Source organism: Vipera berus (assembly GCF_964194415.1).
Source record: "Vipera berus genome assembly, chromosome: 1".
Classification (NCBI taxonomy): domain Eukaryota; kingdom Metazoa; phylum Chordata; class Lepidosauria; order Squamata; family Viperidae; genus Vipera; species Vipera berus.
The window spans coordinates 199464480-199485649 of NC_138202.1; the positions used below are offsets into that span (position 1 = coordinate 199464480).

A 21170-nucleotide genomic window follows, 5' to 3' on the forward strand; every position below is an offset into this window, starting at 1 on the left:
AGAGATGCTGCAGGCCCCTGTCCACCAATGGGAGGAGACTCATATGCCGTGGTCAAGGATCCATGTTGACTTCGCTGGGCACTTTCAGGGACAGTTGTTTTTGATAGTGGTCGACAGCCACTCTAAATGGTTGGAAGTAATTCTGATACCTACTATGACTAGGACCATCCAGGTGCTTAGGAAGCTTTTTGCTACACATGCGTTGCCAGACGTCTTAGTCTCGGACAATGGGGCCCAGTTCACAGCATCCGAATTTCAGGCCTTCTTGAGGGCCAACCTCATAATGCCACGTTGGCTCCTTTTCACCCCCCGACTAATGGGCAGGAAGAATGCATGGTGTGTACGATGAAAGAGTCACTCAAATGCATTGTTTCAGGGGATTGGCACCATAGGATGGCTGATTTCTTGCTATGCCAACACACTATGCCATGCACAGCAATGGGCAAAGCCCAGCAGAGCTCCGCTGAGGAAGAAGACTAATCACGAAACTGGACAGGTTGCACCCTGACCAAGTAGCAGCAGACACTGCATGCCCAAAGGCACCAAGGGGGTTGCAAGTGGGCGATGGGGTGTGGGCCTGGAACTACGGGCATAGGAATTTGTGGGTGCCTGCTGTAGATGGACATAGTCCGGAAGTGCAAATTGGGTTTCCAGATGGGGAAGGACAACCCGAACAGTGCAGCAACTCCGCTGACCCAGCTACCACACTGGACTTTGGTTTGGGCCGACCAGGAATGGTCCGCCAAAGGAACCTGAGTCAATTTGACTCACTTGAACCCAAGAGTCCTGGTCTACTCAGCCCAGCAGGCAAACAGGTAGACCGGGAGTCATCCGGAACCCCCAGGCATTCTGAACAGTCTCATAGACCACTGAAATATCTCCAAGACTATGTTATTAAATAATGTGTGTACATTCTAGGGGGGAGGGGTGTAATGTATTGGGGTTTTTACTTGCACTGATTCATGTGTTTGTTTAAATGCTACTTAAAGGTTGCTCAATGGTGTGTCTGTGTAACAGTCACTGACTAAGCCAGACTTGTTGTCTCCAAGAAGATCATTGGTAGATTTGGGGCAGGAATGGGTTCATTTAAACCTATTGGCTGCTACCTACTAGCCAACCGTATAAGTAATTGTGCGGCAGCCACTGTTTCAGTACTGTTCTGCTTGACTTCAATAAAGCATGTTACTGTTTGGAACCTTCCATCTCGCATATTGCCTGCAAAAAACCGGGTACACAACAGTTTCCTTGACAACGTTTTTCAGACATGACTTCCCTTGCCTTGTTCCCAGGAGTAAGAGAGAGTTACTGGCCCAAAGTCACTGACCTGGCTTTATGCCTAAAGAACAATTAGAACTCACTCTCTCCCAGTTTCTGACCTTTAGCTATCTATACCAAGTTGGTTCTCATAGTATTTAAACAGTTATTAAATGTAATAATTGTTTAAATACTATATTTAATATTAATAATTTAATATTCAGTTATTCCTCCCACCTCCCTTTGGGAGGATGTGTTAGAATTAAAATTAGCTGTTTTACTTTTCTGGACTTTTATGCTTTTCTTACATGTTGAAAAAGACTATTAGAATTATATCTTGTTTTTTCTCCCCAGAACTTAAAGTTAATATACATAGCAACCTCTCTTGTTGATTTTCTTCCCATAATAATGACTCTAAGGGCTGAGTGAAAAAGATTAGTCCATCAATATAAACTTTTATTTTATGCAGCTATGGTTTATATGTAACATTTGATGGTGTAGCATTACATCAGACTTGTGGGTTGTGGATTTTTGATTTGGGCAACAACACTAATTAAACTCTAATGCTATTATTTGCCACTATGAAATCCAACACAAGGTTGCAATTCTATATTTATTTGTGAGTAAGCCCCATTCTTTTCAGCATTTCTGCCTACTGAGTAAGCATTTATGAAATTGCAGTATTAATATCTCAAAATTATGCACTCATGATTTGCCAATCAATCTTGGTATGGCAAAATTTCCCTTTCTGATCACCTTCTTTTTCTTAATTCCATCTCACTCTTGCTGCTCGGAATCCTTTTCCACTAGACCCGGGATGTCAAACTCGCAATGTCACGTGATATGCCGTGACATATCGAATGAACCTTTATTGTCAAAGTACAACCATGTATACACTGAGATTGGCTGAACCTCCCTTCGTGCCGCCACCCCCAACTTACAGTGACACAAACCCTCCATCTTATTACACCATGTGAGTTAATTGCACAATGCACCGGCCTCGCAAGTCAATTATGCATAAAGCTTATAAAATTATTTCCCATTCAATAAACTTTATGCATAATTAACTTGCGAGGCCAGTGCGTTGTGCAATTAGCTCACATGGTGTAATAAGATGGAGGGTTTATCGTGACTTTTTTCCAATTGCCAGCAATGGGGTGGGTGCAATTTCGCTATGATGCATCTGGCCCATGGGCCGGCAGTTTGACACCCCTGCATTAGACAAAAGCAAGTGAATCCCATTACTGCTCATTTTATTTTAGTCCTATATTATTTTTCGGCTTCTACTTTGTTGTCCTAATGTTGCATCTTTACATCAATTGCCATTCTCATTTTACAACAAAACCCATCTTTAAAAGTGTAGATTTGCAGCCAGTTTGGTCTTCCTTTGATGCAAGGAAGTGTTCCAAATTGTGGACACACAAGGGAGGTTGAGGATATGAAAATTTTTGAAAACCTATTAGCATAAAAAGTTAAAATAAAATTCAAATGAAGGCTGAAAGAACTGGGAAGTCACTGGGGAAGGGTTGATTGATGGAAGGAGCTAGGGAAAGAAGTGCTGCAAAGGTTGATACGTGTGCAGTGGGAAGATCAGGGTAGATGGCCTGAATGTAAGATTGGCAGCTGATTGATGGGAAAACGGGCTGGAGGCCTGAGGCATCCTCCTATGCATACACAAATGGTGGGTATACTTCATGGATATTTAGCTAGGGGGTGTAAAATTATCTCATCAAAAATAGAGTATAAATTTGGGGATCCCAATATCATGACATATCAGGATATTTTGCTACTTTGAAGGAAGCAGGCTGCAGTGAAATGTAGCATCCCCATTCTGCTTTCCTGATATTTTTGCAGCAATCCATTTTGGCCCATTTCTCTCCAACTGGGCTTTCAAGCATCCAGTCATTTAACTAAGAAACTCAGCAAGGGAGGTTGCAGTGTGTAGATTCTGAGAATGAAAGAAATTTAATGAATTGCTCATTAAACAATAGGCCAGGGGATTTAGGGCTTCTTTGATTGCAAATGTAATTCAATCAAGGAAACATATCCTTTCAGCTGATATGAGTTGACCTGTCACAGATTGTAAATATCAAACAGCTAATGCAATTCTCACAAATGGCAGCTTGGAAACAAGCTATTAGTTGAAATTGGTTGTCACAGAACATTCATAGTGAATAAATAACAACATTGTCCAAATAGTTTGGCTACTAGACCATCTGAAAAAATAATCAGCCAACATAAAAATCGGGGGCAAAAGTTATCCCATCCCTAAAAATACTGAAACCAAGGAATATTTGCGGTACAGAAATAATTTTGAATGTAAGATTAGTTTGCTCACCAAGGCAAGAAATAAGTGGTTTATTGAGGGAGTCAATCAATTCATTAAACTTGCTAATCATCAAATGCAATCAGTTACACAGAGATCTGGAATCATTGTCCTAACATGGCCTATCATATGCTTTCATAAACTGTTTTACAGAATGAATATTGGAGGGAAAGAGATGGAGCATAATACTGATACTCTTAAAGGCCATCTGATCTTGCAAGTCTATGTAGTTCTTTGTGTAAGCTTTTAGAAATGTTTCCTGGCTTAAAACATATGTACAGAGAGTACATAGAAGTGTACTGCAGTCCGTCCTTCCTTCCTTCCTTCCTTCCTTCCTTCCTTCCTTCCTTCCTTCCTTCCTTCCTTCCTTCCTTCCTTCCTCCCTCCCTCCCTCCCTCCCTCCCTCCCTCCCTCCCTATATGTATGCATGCGTTCACATACATAGGCACACATTCCACCCAGCAGATTGTGCAATAACTTCATATTTTGAAAGCCAGCATTTGCAGGAGGGGTGCAGAGGTATAGCACACATTGCGGAAAAAGCTCAGGAGAGCCCACTGCCAGTCTGCGCTGCCAAGAGTGGAATTGTGTTTTGATCACAGGTGGCTGTTCTTAACATTTGTGATAGAGAAAGGGAGTGGATAACTGCTATTTGAAATGAAGATTTATTTATTTATTTATTTATTTATTTATTATTGGGATTTATATGCCGCCCTATCTCCCGAAGGACTCAGGGTGGCTAACAACAATAACATACAATAATACAGAAGTTAAAAGAAAATTAAATTAATGGCCCTGTAGAATAAATTAAAATTAAAATTAAAGTAAGTTAAAAATTAAAGTTAAAAATTAAAAACATAATTAAAAACCCTGTCAGTCCAGGTCAGCCTGGTGGAAAAGGAGTGTTTTGAGGCCGCGGTGAAAGGACTGGAGATCTGGGGCCATCCGAAGCTCAGGGGGGAGCTGGTTCCATAGGGCTGGCGCTCCCACAGAGAAGGCCCTCCCCCTGGGGGTCGCCAGCTGACATTGTCTAGCCGACGGTACCCTGAGGAGGCCTTCTCTGTGTGAGCACACTGGGCGATGGGAAGTCTTTCCCAGCAGCAGATGGTCCTGCAAGTATCCCGAGCCTAAGCCATGTAGGGATTTAAAGGTAAGTACCAGCACCTTAAATCTCACCCGGAGGACAACTGGTAACCAATGCAGCTCACGCAGGAGGGGTGTAATATGGGAGTATCGGGGTGCTCCCATCACTACCCGCGTGGCCGCACTCTGCACCAGCTGAAGCCTCCGGGTGGTCTTCAAGGGCAGCCCCATGTAGAGAGCATTGCAGTAATCTATACGGGAGGTAACGAGTGCGTGGGTGACTGTACGTAGGGCATCTCGGTCCAGAAAGGGGTGCAACTGGCATATCAGGCGAACCTGGGCAAATGCCCCTCTAGCCATGACTCCAATATGATCTTCAAAACTGAGTCGTGAATCCAGGAGGACGCCTAGATTGCATGCTCTATCAATGGGAGGTAACATCTCTCCTCCAATAACCAAAGATGGAACCTCTTGGACTAAATGAGATGCCGGTACGTAAAGCCACTCAGTCTTGGCCGGGTTGAGCTGGAGCCTGTTCTTCCCCATCCAAATCTGTACTGCTTCCAGGCAACGGGACATCACATCGAGGGCATCACTGGGTTGGTTCGGGGTGGAGATGAAAAGCTGGGTATCATCAGCATATTGATAATACCTCACCCCGAAGCCACGGATGATCTCACCCAGTGGCCTCATATAGATGTTGAACAGGAGAGGCGAGAGTACCAACCCCTGAGGCACCCCACAACTAAGGGGCCTAGGGGTTGACCTCTGCCCCCTGCCAACGCTGTCTGTCTCTGAGAGGTAGGAGGAGAACCACCGTAAAACGGTGCCTCCCACTCCTAACCCCTCAAGATGTCGCAGCAAGATACCGTAGTCGATGGTATCAAAAGCTGCTGAGAGATCTAATAGGACCAGGACAGAAGAATAACCCCTATCTCGGGCCCACCAGAGATCATTCACCAGCGCGACCAATGCCGTCTCCGTGGTATACCCGGGCCTGAAACCCGATTGGTATGGATCCAGATACTCAGTTTCCTCCAGGACCAAAGGGAGCTGCCGTGCCACCACGGTCTCAACAACTTTCGCAAGAAAGCGAAGGTTGGAGACAGGACGAAAGTTATTTAAAATAGCTGGATCCAATGCAGGTTTCTTGAGGAGGGGCCTTACCACCACCTCTTTCAAGGTGGCAGGGAAGTACCCCTCACTCAGTGAGGCATTGATAACTGCTAGGAGCCAGCCTCGTGTAACCTCCCGAGATGCATAGACCAGCCAGGAGGGACACGGGTCCAACAGACATGTGGCGGCACTTAATTTCCCCATGATCCTGTCCACTTCATCTGGAGTCACAGGGTCAAACTGGAATTTTCAGATATTGGAGGGATTTGAAGGATTCTTTATCCTTAAAAATAAACAACACTTATGAAGTCTGTTTACTTTTTGTCCCCTTGGACTACCTGCCTCAGAAAACCGTTGCCATTCCTGCTAATGGAAACTCCACAAATCTATGGGATGTTGATTACGTAGTCATGACTGATTTCATTTCTATTGGCTTCAGTCATTTACAACTAAGTAAATGTGGACAAAAAATCCAACATGTGGTTTTGTGGTCCAGTTTAAAATATTATACCAGCACCACATGTATGAGATTATCCTATCAAAGTAGAAAATGTAGTCTTCATTTTTATAACATAAAACAATTGGGCCAAAGAGGTCTTTATGGGAAGCTTCTTGGATGAGTTAGGATTTGAATCTTATCCAGATTTCATGAACTATATGTCCTAATGACTGATCCCAGTCTTATTTATTACATTTTCAGTTTCATTTTAAAAGCCCAACCTAACAATTGAAATAGGCATACTCTACTTTTGTAAACATTAGGCGAGTGAGCAAACGGCACCAAAGATGCTTGCTGTTTCCTGAAAGCAAACATGCTATAATGAGTTTTACACTGAAACAAATATTAGTATTTTTGTTGTGTGTTTTTGCTGTCTATACAGGATATTTTATTATTCTTCCCCCTGCTTGACAGTTTCCATATAGCTAATGCTCAGAATTATGTTCTTTGACACAACACTTGATAATATCTTATGCACTGTGATGCTATATCTTCCTATCTGTCACTTTTATTCAGGGATGGGGAGGCAAGCAAAGAGTCAAGATTACAACATTTGGTTTATGAAGAGCTGAGAATGTTTTGAGTTGACAATTTTCTTTCAGACCATATTGATAAGCATTGTACTACCACAAAGGAGAGAAGTGAACATACTTTAGAAATTGGGACCCAAGCATGGGAGGAAATATTAATCAGCAGATGCACAATGCCAACATATTCCTGACTAACTTTTACAGGTAGTCCTCAACTTATAACTATTCAATCAGTGACCAAGTTACAAGGGCATTGACAAAAGTGACTTATGACCAGTCCTAACAACTGCGGCATTTCCATGGTCATTTTATCAGAATTTGGGCACTTAGCAACTGGAGTGTGCTTACGGTGGTTGCAGCATCCAGGGTCACGTGATCACTATTTGCAATCCTTCCCAGCCAACTTCCAACAAGCAAAGTCAATGAAGGATAAACTGGATTTGCATAACAACTGCTTGATTCATTTAACAACTGAGTAATTCACTTAACAACCACAGCAAAAAGATTGTAAAACTGGGTTTGATTCACTTATCAACCCCCTTGTTTATTCTGGTCACATAAGTCAAGAGCCATCTTTATAGCCTAGGGCAGAGGTCCCCAACCTTTTAGGCATCAGGGACCATTTCCATGGAGGGAGGTTTTTCCGCAGACCAGAGGGTGCATGGTTTTGTGTGCTGCCTACATCCTGTGGATGGGGATTTGTTTCTTTGTGCAGACCAGTTGCTGGCATGCTGCGACCCAGTACTGGTCCACAGACTGTGGGTTGGAGACCCCTGGCCTAGGGAAAGAAATGCTGATAAATTATGTTAAGGAATCTCACACATACACAGACACACACACAAACCAGACCTACTATAATGAAAAAATCTGAGCCAATTGTAGCCAGGCTGAACTAATTACAATAACACTGAAAGTGATTCTTTTCATCCATATGATGAGATCACTGGAGTTAGTACTTCATAAACTGTTTGAATCAGTTGTCACCTTATGTATCTTTGTATGCAGTGCATCATCAATCCTGGCTTCCAGATGTCTGATGAATACCCAAAGAAATATATCTAAATTTATTTTTAAGCTAAAGTTTAATGTTATTCTATTTTCCTGAATATGCACCCATCAGCAGTATCTAGCTGTCTTTCTCAGCCCCTCAGTGGATTCACGGTCTCATTGTAATGCTTCCGATTCAGCTTTCTGTAGGAAAATAGAGAAACAGTGAGCAAATGGATGACTGCTGGCTTAGAATATTCCACTTGTCATTTGCATTCATAAATCTTATCTGCTCACAAAGCAGATAACTAGGCTTGTAGCGAAATTCTATGCTTTGTTTTTACGATCATTATTACCAGCACAACAGCAGTGCTACTTTTGCAATCCATGGGTATATTGAAAACAGCAAGCATCTACACATTTTTGAATAGCACAACAGAGCTTGGAATTAGTTTGCTGGGCCTATCACAAAAGCAAAACTCATTGAATAACTCTCCATCACATTGCCTAACCAGAAATGGTACAGCTGATAGAGGTGATGTTACTGAAAATTGAACAAGCTACATTTCATTAGCTAAATGAGGAAACGGACCCTGAAGTGCTTGCATTGATGGCGATTTGTACAGCCTACTAGCTGTTACAGGTGTATTCAAAGTTGAGAAAGTCCTGTGATTGTTCTTTTCAAAAAGTGTGTGTGTGTTTTGCCCATTTGTCCTAAAGTTACATAACAAACCAGCATTTTATCCCCCGATAAACAAAGGATGGATAATAAATATTCTTTATATAGCGATTTTGTTTTAAAAACAAACCTCATTAAAATGCATCTAATGGATCTAAATGGAAGCCCAATGAAATAGATTGGGGATATAAGTGGGGGGAAAAAAGGTTCATCATAAAAAGGTTAGTAGAGCCAGATCTTGTTAGTACTTGGAGGGGGAGAAACCACCATGAAATCTCAGCTTGGTCATTTAAACTGGGAAGTTGAAAAATATCCCAGAAGAAAGCATTGGTGAACCACTTTTATCTTGTTGCCAAGAAAACTGCATAAATGTGACTTCGGAATCTTTAAAAATCACTTTTGATTCAAGGAACTTTTTTCCTTGTTGCATTTATGTGGTATGCAGTTCTACCTAAGTGCAGCAGACTACTTATTCAATCCAATTGCCTATCAGTTATGAGATGTCTATCAAATATTTAGATTTCAATTTTTGTATATGCATATTGCAAATAAATGTATTATTTGAAGGTCACCCCTCTTAGTTTTACATTAATCAATTTCCGATCTGTTATATAAGTTATGGTAAGAGATGACTTTACAGATTTTTAAAGTCCATTGTTTCGAATGAATAGTGGTGACTCAAATATTTATTTAAAATCAGAAGAAAAAGGACAAAAGAAAATAATATTTTATTTGGTTTTTTTTATTTCAGGAAGCTGATGAAGCTTTGTTGTGTAATTTAGAACTCCAGATTGAATCACAGTTCTTGCAAGATGATGTAAACGCCACGAAAGATAGATATAAAAAGGTAAGTCTTATAGCTGCTTCTTTTCATCAATATTTCCCAAGCAAATTTTAACAAATGAGGATGTTCCTTCCCTTTTAATACAAGTCTCCTTTCATATGTGTAAATCCATGCTAGGCAGAAAGAGAGAGAGAGAGAGAGAGAGAGAGAGAGAGAGAGAGAGAGAGAGAGAGAGAGAGAGAGAGAGAGAGAGAGAGAGAGAGAGAGAGAGAGAGAGAGAGAGAGAGAGAGAGAGAGAGAGAGAGAGATCGAAATAGCTGTTCAGAGCTCATCCTTATTCTAAAACAGTTAAAATTAAGAAAGAGAAGGGTTCTGCCCCTACCCAAATACAAGTCCTGCTGGTTTTTTGGATTCAATTTCCATCGAGGTATGGTTATTTCTGCTCATCTTCACATTCTCCTGAAGTGTCCCAAAGGTGTTTTTTTTCAGGAGGCAACAGGACTTCTTTGGTTTTTCTTTGAAGATGTTTCGCTTCTCATCCAAGAAGCTTCTTCAGCTCTGACTGGATGGTGGAGAATAGAAGGATTTATATTCCTTGCAAACAGCTGCTCATTTGCATTCTTTTACAGAGTCATTGAGGCCATTTGGAGGTTTATCTGTATCCTCAGGGTCACCTGAGTAGTGCAGATGGGTTTGGAGTCTTCTTGGCTGCAGGATGTTTTCTGCCTTGTGTCCTTTCACTGTTGAAGACAGGCACAGGCTGTTGGGGATGAGTCTGTGGTGTCTGCATCTCAAACTGAAGCGTAAATGGTTTCGGTAGTCTGCAATGAGAAGCAAAACGTCTTCAAAGAAAAACAAGTTAGTCCAGATGCCTCCTGAAAAAAGCACCTTTGGGACAACCATGACCTTGATGACTGAGAATCTCCATAGACATTCTCCTGAAATGAAACAGACTGGTTCAATCCTATCAAGCGGTTTAGCAGATTCCATAATTAAACCCTTCCTCCCCCCAATTTTTTGGCTGAGATAAAGATTGATCATGTGATTACAGGGACACTGCAATGACCATAACTTTGGGGACTGGTCATAGTTTCTTTTGTTCAGAGCCACTGTAACTTTTAAGAATCTCTGGATAAATGGACATTGAGAGAGGACTACCTATAGTTAAGATCGTTGTATGTAGTAATAATATAATTCAATAGCAGACATATGCCATATATATGTGTGTGTGTGTGTGTGTGTGAGAAATGTTAACTATTTAGATTACCTTGCTAGGCCCCAAACATGGGGCAAATCTTTATTTCCTGTTTTCAGCCTATCTTGAAGGCCATCGAACAGGCTGTAGTCACACCGGACAGTTCATATATTTGTGTAAATTACTAACAAAGAATTAAGGGAGACTGAGATGCATTTCTGACTCTTTAGTCTTCATCAGTCAGCCATACCCTTCTGAGATTCGAACCTGGGCTGATTGCATATTAGGCAGTATATTTACCTCTTGAGCCACAGGATCTCTCTCGCTCTGTTAGCTTTCTGCAAGGGGAGATATGTGTCAAATGTTAACTATTTAGATTACCTTGCTAGGCCCCAAACATGGGGCAAATCTTTATTTCCTGTTTTCAGCCTATCTTGAAGGCCATCGAACAGGCTGTAGTCACACCGGACAGTTCATATATTTGTGTAAACTAACAGAGCGAGAGAGATCCTGTGGCTCAAGAGGTAAATATACTGCCTAATATGCAATCAGCCCAGGTTCGAATCTCAGAAGGGTATGACTGACTGATGAAGACTAAAGAGTCAGAAATGCATCTCAGTCTCCCTTAATTCTTTGTTAGTAATTTACACACACACACACACACACACACACACACACACACACATATATATAACCAAATGGCACCATCTATGAAGAATGATTGAGAAATGTAATTACAGCAGCATGCTAGAGAATACTCTGATAAGTGTGTAAGTGTATAAGTCAGTATAAGTGTCTCTCCCAGAAGAGGGGAAATTCAAATAGAAACTCAGCAGTGCAGTTCCTTCCATCAGGCTTCTTGCTATAATAAGTTTTAATAATTATTTTATCTGGCTACAGAACCTCATGGAAGTACAGACCTATATCGGAAATTTACAACAGATCATGCAAGCAGCACCTCAGGCGTCCAACATCATGGCTGGTGCCAGTGAGGTAAGAATTTTCTTTTACAAATCATTCAATCAAAAGTCTTCTTCAGGCACACATCTGAATATTTGAGGGTTTCAAACTGAATAGAGGAAGGAGCATTCTACTGTTTTATATATTCAGCCAGAAAGTCTGGCAGGAGCATGATCATGTTCATGTATACTGTACATGTGTAGAAGTTGGAATCCTGCTTTATTATGATCTCAGATTAAGAGGAGAACTCTACTTGTGTTCTAGCAAAAACTCCTAATCACGCCTTGGCTGAACAAATGGCATTCAGGGAGGCTAAGGGTCTTAGCCATAAGCCCCGCCCTGCTCCCTACTTTCAAGCCCCCCACTGCCCATTCTCACAATGCCTGAAGAAAAATTATGTTCATTGAAAGATCTCATTTTTTAAATAAGATAAAATAAGGATAAGATCAAACTTTAGGATAGCAAAATTTGGAGGATTATACTGTAGGTCTATACAAAGCTACAAAGGAGTGCTTCTTCCCTTTTCCTTTTGCTACAACTCCTTTGAAGCTACTTCACAAAGGAATGATTGAAGCCTGGGAAACCAACCCCTTGTCAGTCAGGAGTGCTGATTTACCACTAGCTTACCAGGTACTTAGGAGCCAGTTTGCAGCAGCACAAGGGAATAACAATCAGCGACTTAATAGCTATCCATCAACACCCCAATTAACAACTAATAGCCGTACACAACCAGGCACCACTACACGTAGAACAGCCCAGTCCACACATTCTGGAGAGCGAGAAGTTCTTTGAGGATGGGCTCCAGCACAAGTCTGACAGCTTGGAAGAATGAACCTCTGGTCCCAGTGACCAACTCAGATTGGATCCTGGAATGCCCGCTCTCCACTTTCAAAGTGTGACGCAAAGATGCCTTATTACTTTTCTTCACCTTGTTTCAGTGTCCTCTTTGGCATTTCCAATAATTGAAGTTACTGCAAGAGTTGGACAAGGACATTATTGAAACAAGTCAAGCAGCCTAGAGAAACTGGGTTTTATAAATGCTGCATCTTGATGAGGCAAATATTGTTGCCTTCATAGCACAAAGTACGCCCACAAGGCAGAGTATCTCACACAGACCTATTGCATTGATACAAGTCCTTCAGACAATAAGTGTTGAACTCTACACCAATTGTCCTCTGATTGTCTTGATATTGACTGCTTAGGGCAGTATTCCATAATGAGCAATTGCTAGGTAGTGCAATGAACTGGGAGATGTCCTTTTTCCAGCTGCACTTTGAGGCAGGAATATTGCATTTTCTACTTGGTCCACTCTCTGAAAAGTTTCCTTAACTCTTTTCAGTTGCAATTAAACATGAGTAATTCATCTGGGTTTCTTTAGATATGCCATAAGACAAATGCAGTTGTTGTACATGCTGCTGTTGTAATGTTGTGGTCTGTAAAAATATGTACATGATGGCCTGGAAGAAAATGCAGTTGCATATAAATGACAGGTTACAGAAATATATATGCTCAAGTGTGAGCCTAAATACAGAGATTTGTTTAAGCCAAAGAAAGAGAAGATAATGGATGCTCAACACATCTGAAGGCTATAAGTACTTTTTGTTTGTTTCCCTCAGTTTCCCTCAGTAGGCTTTACTACTGACCACTTCCCTATAACACCCAATTTTGTGGGATGTCTGGACAATTAGATTATTTATCACATTTCTACTAAAAACCTGTTGCAGGCAAAGAGGAAAAATGGATTTTTTTTTCAATCCCCTTCATTCCAACCTGTAGTCAAACCTTTGTTACCAATCCAATTTCACTCACATTTCCTTCTTCTGTTTTGTTTGCAGGAAAAGCTGATAACCGAGGGAAGGATACCAATACTCCAGAGTCAGTTAGATGAATACAAGGGCATTTTTTCCCAGCTCCAAGCCCAGAAACTTAAGCTTCAGACAGAGGTATCATTTCGAGAGAAAAAAGTTACTTTTTCTAGAATAAGTGATTTACAAACACTATGATTTAAGCTAAGATTAAAGTTTTTAAACCATTAGAAAAATTAAATTTTAAAATTACGGTAGATTATTAGATGGGGTCATGATTGTTTCACAAGCAGGGGGTTATCTGAGAAATAGTTTAGGTCTCAAGTATTCTTCTCTGAGCTTATCCCATCCACAAATTCCCATTAATGGTTCTGTTCAGAGTGACCTGGGTTCTTTTAAGAATAGGACAGGGCGAAGCTCCTACAGTCATGTTAGATGGATTTACCATATTCTTAGAGAATAAAGTTGCTAGGATCTACTCAATTTGGACAGTATGGTGAGCAAGGTGGCACACTGTGGTGTAACCTGGGATTCTTTTGACCTTGAGAAATTGAGTAAGGGAATAGAGTTCTCTGAAGTCTTAGTATTATTGACTCCTGTGGGCTTGACACATGTGAACAGTTGGACCCGGAGATAAGCAGTGCTTCTCTGAGAGTGTAATGTCACCTGCCCTGAAGAAGGTGGCATATCATCATCGCTTGATTAAACCATCGGTTTTCTCCCATTTCCACCCTGCCCCACTTTTAGGGGAGTGGGTATGATCACTGTTTGTTCTTTCATGCTCCTATTGTCATGGTTCCAATAGACAGGGATGACTAAAGCAGAACTTCAAGGCTTGCAAATTCAGAGTATCGGCATGGTCAAGAGTGAAACCAAGTCTGGATACACAAGTAACAATTTTCCAATTTGTCCCACCCATAAAACCTATGCAAGCAACTACATTTCCCAATATGATTATTTGATGGGCTTTTATTGCAACACCCAGTCCCTAGTCTCGGGAGCAGCCGATGACCTTGGTTCTCATGGGACAAAAGATTATTTTGACTAGCAAAGCACCTGGGAAACCCCCCTCCCTCTGCCCTATGTGGCAACCTAGAATGAGAAGGAAAATGGCCATGCTCATTTGTAGTGTTGACAACTATAAACCATCATAGATAATCATTTTATGCAAAAAAATGGCATCCTAATTTTTTGCATTAGTGTCACTTTAGCCCTCTTGCTCACTAGTAAGACTCACATTTTATTACGAAAATCAGTGCCTTTCTCTAATGTTACATGATTTTATTGGCATCACGCCTGTTTCATTTTTAGCACTCTGTGGATATCTTAGAATCGCTACTTGCTCTTCTCCTCTATCAGCTAAAAACATCAGAGAGATCACATAAGCTGTGAGGGTTCATTGTAGTAGGGTATTTAATCTGTGCAATTCACTTATGCCCAGCTCTTCAGTCCTAGGAATGGAAATTGTTCCCAGGATCTGCAAGGATAAATTTGAGTACAATTTATTAAGATTTTACAGAATACACCCTTGAGTTTTCAAAATTATTTGAATAATAAATCTTTCCAGTGCTGGTTTTGCATTTTACTGTAAAAGTTGGTCAAAGATCATAATAACGATATTTGAGTTGATCTGATTTCTTGCATTTGTATTCCCAGAGCAATGATGAAGTGATAATAAATTTTCCTGTCAGGCAAATCTGTTTTTCAGGTGACTGAGCACCATCTGGTGGTCAATATGTATTCCACTGGAATGGAGGAATGGAGAAAGAAGAAGCGTAGCTTTTATTCAGATTTGATGTTTTGACTTTCAGGAGCACTCTCAGAGGATCTCAAAATTTAATTTAATTTAATGAGAGATTCATTAAGGAATGGGCTTCCATTTTTCTTGGGAATATAACGTAGAAGGGCATTGCTTGCCTTGGCACTTCAGATTCTTGAGATGCCTGTGTAAAGTTCCAGGTTCATGTTACTACACATCTATACAACTCCAGTAGTTGCCTCATTTCTTTTACCTGAAAGGTTATGGTGTTCAGGAACTTTGTCAGTGGAGTGGGAGGAGGGTGACTTTATAAAGTTATCAACAATTCACTGGGGTCTGAGAGAAGGGAGTGAAGTAAAATGGGTGTGCTAAGTCTATAAAAGTAGTCTCAATCTTAAACCTTAATCTTAACTACACTAGTCTTTCGACTGAAAAAATGAAGAAAAAAATCAAGCTACCATTTTGGGATGGCCTGCTGCTAATTTTCCAATGAAACCTTTCTAATCACAGAAACAGATTCAGGATTATATTGAACCCATAAGAACTCACTTCTCTACACATTAGAAACACTAATACTACACTAATCCCATATACTGGGTGAGTATGAACTTAAAACTTCGATGCACATGTGCAGGCTTTTGTTAGCATTATGTATATTAGGACAGATGAACACTTTTAAGAAATTACATCTTTTGTGTCACCTTGGGTGTTGTGCTATCTGAATATGATTTCTCATCTTGCCTGCTGCTCGTTGTTATGGAGTGTTAATGTTCGTCATTTTTTCTCCTATTTTTTAATGCCAAGTGATACTTGAAACAAACAGGTGTCAATGACAGGTGTCATTGAAATGTCATTGAAATAGGATAGTATTCCATGTCTTTGCTGTTAGTGAACTGTGCTGTTCCCCCTAGCAGACCAGCTTTAGGCAATCTCTCACATCTTCCTTTTTTCTTTCTTTCCAAAACAGACAGCAATGCTGGACCAGGTGATTAAGGACACCCAGCACAGCTATAATGATGAGATTCACCTGTATAATGAGCAGATTGACAATCTGAGAAAGGGCATAGAAGATGCTGAAAGGACCTTGGAGAAATACACCAACCAGTGTCGCCAACTGTCCATTTATAAACAGTCCCTAGAAAGTGAATTGGAGCGTTATAAACGTATAATTGAAAATGAAGATAGCAGGTACGGACATTCTTCAAGCAAAAAGCAACAGTGGTTCTTAGATCCAAAGGCGCTTTTCAAAAGACAAATGGACTTTCTTGGGGTTTTTTCCCCCCTTGAAAACCTTTCGCTCCTCACCCAAGAAGCTTCTTCAGTTCTGACTGAATGGTGGGGGACAAAAGGATTTATATTCTTTGCAGTCATCTGGTTGTTAGCACTCTGGAAGTCTGTCATGAAAGCTAACGGCTGATCTTCAGAGTGCTTAGAAACAGATGGCTGCAAACCATATAAATCCTTCTATCCCCCACCGTTCTGCCAGAACTGAAGAAGTTTCTTGGGTGAGAAGTGAAATGTTTTCAAGCAAAAACCAAGGAAGTCCAGTTGCCTTTTGAAAAGCACCTTTGGGACAACCACGACTTGGATGATTGAGAATCTCCATAGACAGTGATGCTTAGAGTTTCACTAAGTTTTGTCTAAGAAATCATTTCAATGGTTAACCTTCAGGTCTTGACCATGTTGTTCAATATTTTAAATAATACGGCTATTTATAACAGTTTTCTAGGTTTCTCTATTTTTGTTGGGTGTCTAAGCTTCTCAGACGAAAACATTATTTTCCAGTGTTGTGCAGCACCCAATTTTAATTGGTATGGAATATATTACTCACTTTAGAAGCCCGCGACATATTCCTTGAGTCATCCATCAATAGCATTTCTACGTCAATGTGCTAGGTGTTTTTTCCGGGCTTTTTACATAACTTTCTGCTGTTGCTGAGATACTACCAGCTACAGTTGTTGATTTTCAACTCTTCCCTGTAAGAATACAAAGCCATCTTCCCCCCCTCCCCATAAACTTTGTTTTTAATTGGGTAAGGAGACCAGAGACTTAAGGCAACTAATTTAGGGCTGCTTTTCTGTTTCAACTCTTTTAATATTAAAGAGGAGCACTTTGCACTACTGTCGAATAATCGTGTATCTTTAAAAAAAATAAATCAGTAAATCTGCAGTAGTTTCAGAGATGTGCACAGATAGAATTAATCGTTCACATAATTTTAAATCATCTAGAAAAGATCTGCATTCATAACACTTCTCTTGTAATTGTCTCACCACAGTTGTGGTTTATACAACTTTTTCCCTCTTTTAAATCAAAGTGATTTAAGCATAGAGAACTCCTCTTTTCTTAACTGCAGTGACAATATTATGCCCATAAATCATAATTGCCTGCTTGCAAATATATTGTCCTGTACTTATTCATGTGTGACCACAAAACAACAACTGCAAGGAAAAAAAAATACTGGCAAAATGGTGTTTCAGAAAAGAAAGTACTCTGGTATACATTTCTCCTTAACTCCTGTTAAGACATTTTGCTGGTCAGTAAGAGTTAAAGACAGGCACAAATGGTACTCTGATCAGCTTCATTCCCTTTCATTTTAGTAGCATGACTTAAATGTGGCCTTTATGAATGTGTAGGTAGATGTCCTTAGAAGCCTCCACACGGTGGCAGCCAGTCTTTCGAGGTAGGCCAGATCAGGAAACGGATTCCACAAGAAATACTGGAACGCTTTTGATATACATTATAACAACATAATCTTGAAAGTCTAGCTGTGTTTTTCTTCCCTCTCTATTTCGTCAAAGAGACTTAAGGCAAAGCCAGATTAACTTTAATATCCTCTGACTTTCTTGGATTTGAATCATATTTTGTTTCCCCACGTTCTTCTCTGTGGTTCTCTATAATGGGTACCTTATTGTATGAGGATTTTCAAACCTTCTCTGAAGCATGTCCACCTCTGCACACATAGAAGACCTTTATAGTGGAGTAAACATGCAGGGACATTTTTAATCCACATATCTTTTTAAGGCGGAGGAGGTGCAACTATATGGTCTTAAAGGGAAGTGAGAGAAAGAGTAACTTTCAGGAATGGTGAGCAGAAGCAGCCCTGATTTTTCCTTTAGACAACTGAAAACTTCAGGGATTGAGTAGGCTTTGGATATGTGAAATCTGGAGCACTTTGTTTTATTTCTTACCACTGGACGTTTTCCATTCGCCGAGCTTTCTAGGGGCATCTCAGCTACTCCAACAGGGTCCCTCTCTGCGTAGGTTCTTACTCATCAGTTATTTTCCAGTGACATTCATAAGTGTTTTTGTTAACCTGCCAGAGTATGACATTCTGTTCTAGAATGCTTGGTGACAATGGATTTGGGGAAGTTGGTATAGAGTTAGGATTGCATTCCATGTAGCCCATCTTAAGGCAACAAGTTTGGAATGGAATAAAAACAACTTATTTGGAAAGTATTACAAATATGCACAATTACAGGAATGTAACCCAGATGGGTTGCCTTGTCATTATTTTTAATGGTTGTTTAGGTTTTGTTTTGCTGGAATTTATTGATTCTTCCTTTTCCCTATGGTGATAGACTGAATTCTGCTATTGTTGGAACTCCAATAACTCTACTTACACAGACCTACAGACCATCAGAGACCCCAACCTTGAAAGGGACAGGTAATCGAGACTCTACAGAAATTATTTTAGCCTATGAAAGCAGCATGCATGTGTGCCATGTTTCTGTAGGCTGATCTCATTGTTCATATGAGATAGCATATAGCCCAGGTGACTTATGTTAACCCTTTTCTTATGGATTACTAGTAGCAAAATCATTTTCTGAAGGAAGATGAAAAATAACTAAATCATCTATTGATTTCTTAGGAAGGAGAGAGGTCTCCAACTCTGCAGTTCCTAGAATATACTGCCAATACTTTTCAAATGAACTAACACTTCCTTCATTGGTAACTTAAATATTTGTGATGAGGTTTTGTATCCATATGGCTCAGGAATAAATCCTGCATCCTGAGAAATCCATAAAATCATTATGCCTGAATTTTGGTTCGTTAAAATGAACTTTCTCTCTTCCATAAAATAGTAACACTTTCTTGACTTCTGAAGGCTCTAAGTTGCGTAAGTTTCTTGTCAACAATGTGGAAGCTATTTGCTCATTCTCCAGGATTTATTTATTTATTTTTTTTAAAAAAAACCTTTCTAAACTAGTCTGTAGTCTATAGCCCCGGGATTTCCTGGGGATCTCTCATTCTAGCACTAACTAGATCTGATTTATTTACAGTAGCTTTTTGAGATCAACTGTTGGCTGGGTGCTGTTGACCCTCCCCTGAAATTCCTGCAACTTCTTGCTAATTGCACGAATTTCAGTAATGCATTTATGGTCCAACAGGACCCTGGTAGATGCCAGTGTTTCCGTATACAATTATGCTACTAATGTTGAATCACAGTATTGCAGAAGTCCTTATTGTAGAATGATCCATAAGAACTTGGAGCATCTTTGTAGGTAATAGTAAGATTTGAAAGCTGTAGCTTTGTCTTTATAGACTGTACCTAATGAAATTAGAAATGTAATCCACTTAAAGTTTGTTTGTGTGTGTGTGTGTGTGTGTGAGAGAGAGAGAGAGAGAGAGAGAGAGAGAAAGGGAGGGAGAAGTTCCTTTCCTTTCTCGATACAGTAGCTCCATTTAAATATTAAACATATTTGAATCATCCATTCAGATATTTTCTTGAGCAATTATGTAAGCAGTAATCATACTAATTGCATTAACTAAGATTAAACAAATCAAGTTAAATTTGAGATTGAAATCGAATCACATTTAGGTTTTGTCTTTGCTTAATCAACATGTTGGAGTCTATCACTCAAAGGGCAAGTGTAGTTGCTGCCTGATCTAACATTTTCTTCAACAAATATTCATGCTATTAAAGCCATTCTCATCAACCCTGTTTGGGGGAATGTCTGCAAATTATACATTTCATCTTTAGTGGGCTGCATCTCATGCTATATTTGTTGTTCTTGTTTTTTTATTTCTATTCATGTAGACATTACACTAGTCATGCAAGACATTGCTGGTGCCAAGTTACGGCAAAGAAGTCTGCCCAAGAAAATTTTTAAGAGGAAGGAGATTACACCAAAAGATCTTACCAATGGGTCTTCCTTAGAAAAAATGTTTGACCAGCCACAAGAACGATTTGACCAAGTTCTGATGGATTCCAAACAGGAAGGATTACTCAGAGAAAGTGAACATGGATCAAATGGTACAAAGGAAGACACCGAGCCCAGCAAAGCTGAAGAGGATGTGCCTGATGGAGCACAAATAAGCAAAGCTTTTGACAAATTGTGCAATATAGTGAAAGAGAAAGTCAGATGCTACCAAAGGCAGGAACCTAGAACTGGGTTCCACGCTAAAGGATATGTAGTTATTGCAGAAAAAGGCAGCTATGATGACACCTGCCTCCATTCTTTACCTATTCCTTATAAGGGTAGGGTCATTGTTTCAGATGCTGAAGGAAATAGATCACATGGTATGAAACCAATCCCAGAATTACCCAGATCTCCTGAACATTGCAAAAGTGAATTCGAAGTCCATAGAATGCAAGAGCGATCAAGGTTGCAGAAAGACATTAAATATGAGTACAAGCTGATAGGCAAAGAGAAGGAAGGTGATGTATCCAGGTTGTGGAGAGAATTTGGGAAAAAAGAAGAGTTCCCCAAAGTGCAATTCACTGGGGCGTCTGAACCATTTTCCACACCATGTCCAAGTGAACAAAATGAAGAAGGAATTTATGTAAAGAAACAATGCAATAAGCAGGATGGCTTGCATAAGGAAGTAACTTCACCAAGCACTATAAGTTATGAGAAGGTAGAAATGGTAGAATCCATTGAGAAATTCTCTGATGAAAAAATCCAAAGCCACGAGGAAACTGCTATGATTATGGAGACGATGACTGAGAAAACCAACAAAAAGAAATTGGAAGACAAAAGCCATTAGTATACACCTTCAAAGAGCCAATTAATCCAGCTTACAATTATTGCAGAGGTGATCCTCAGAGGTTTTCATTTATTTATTTAATAGCAATGCTAAAAAAATTAATGGAATTCTACCAATGTGAATGGTTTGATGGTGGTAGCCTAAAAATGTATTTTGCTTGATTCCTCATCACTCTCCCCTTATATTGTCTTATGGAGTGATAAAA

General features: G+C 40.1%; 1 protein-coding gene across 1 annotated transcript in view; it reads left to right on the forward strand.

Annotated features, from left to right (window-relative positions):
• BFSP1 (beaded filament structural protein 1) overlaps nt 1-20965 on the forward strand; it is a gene marked incomplete at both ends in the record, with an annotated part of 33511 nt that extends 12546 nt beyond the window's left edge. Inside the window, 6 exons of the mRNA XM_081343228.1 lie at nt 9226-9321; nt 11354-11446; nt 13249-13356; nt 15945-16165; nt 18556-18641; nt 20016-20965. Coding sequence (XP_081199354.1) covers nt 9226-9321; nt 11354-11446; nt 13249-13356; nt 15945-16165; nt 18556-18641; nt 20016-20965 — 1554 coding nt within the window. The remainder of the gene's footprint in view (nt 1-9225; nt 9322-11353; nt 11447-13248; nt 13357-15944; nt 16166-18555; nt 18642-20015) is intronic.
• Nucleotides 20966-21170: the final 205 nt, after the last annotated feature.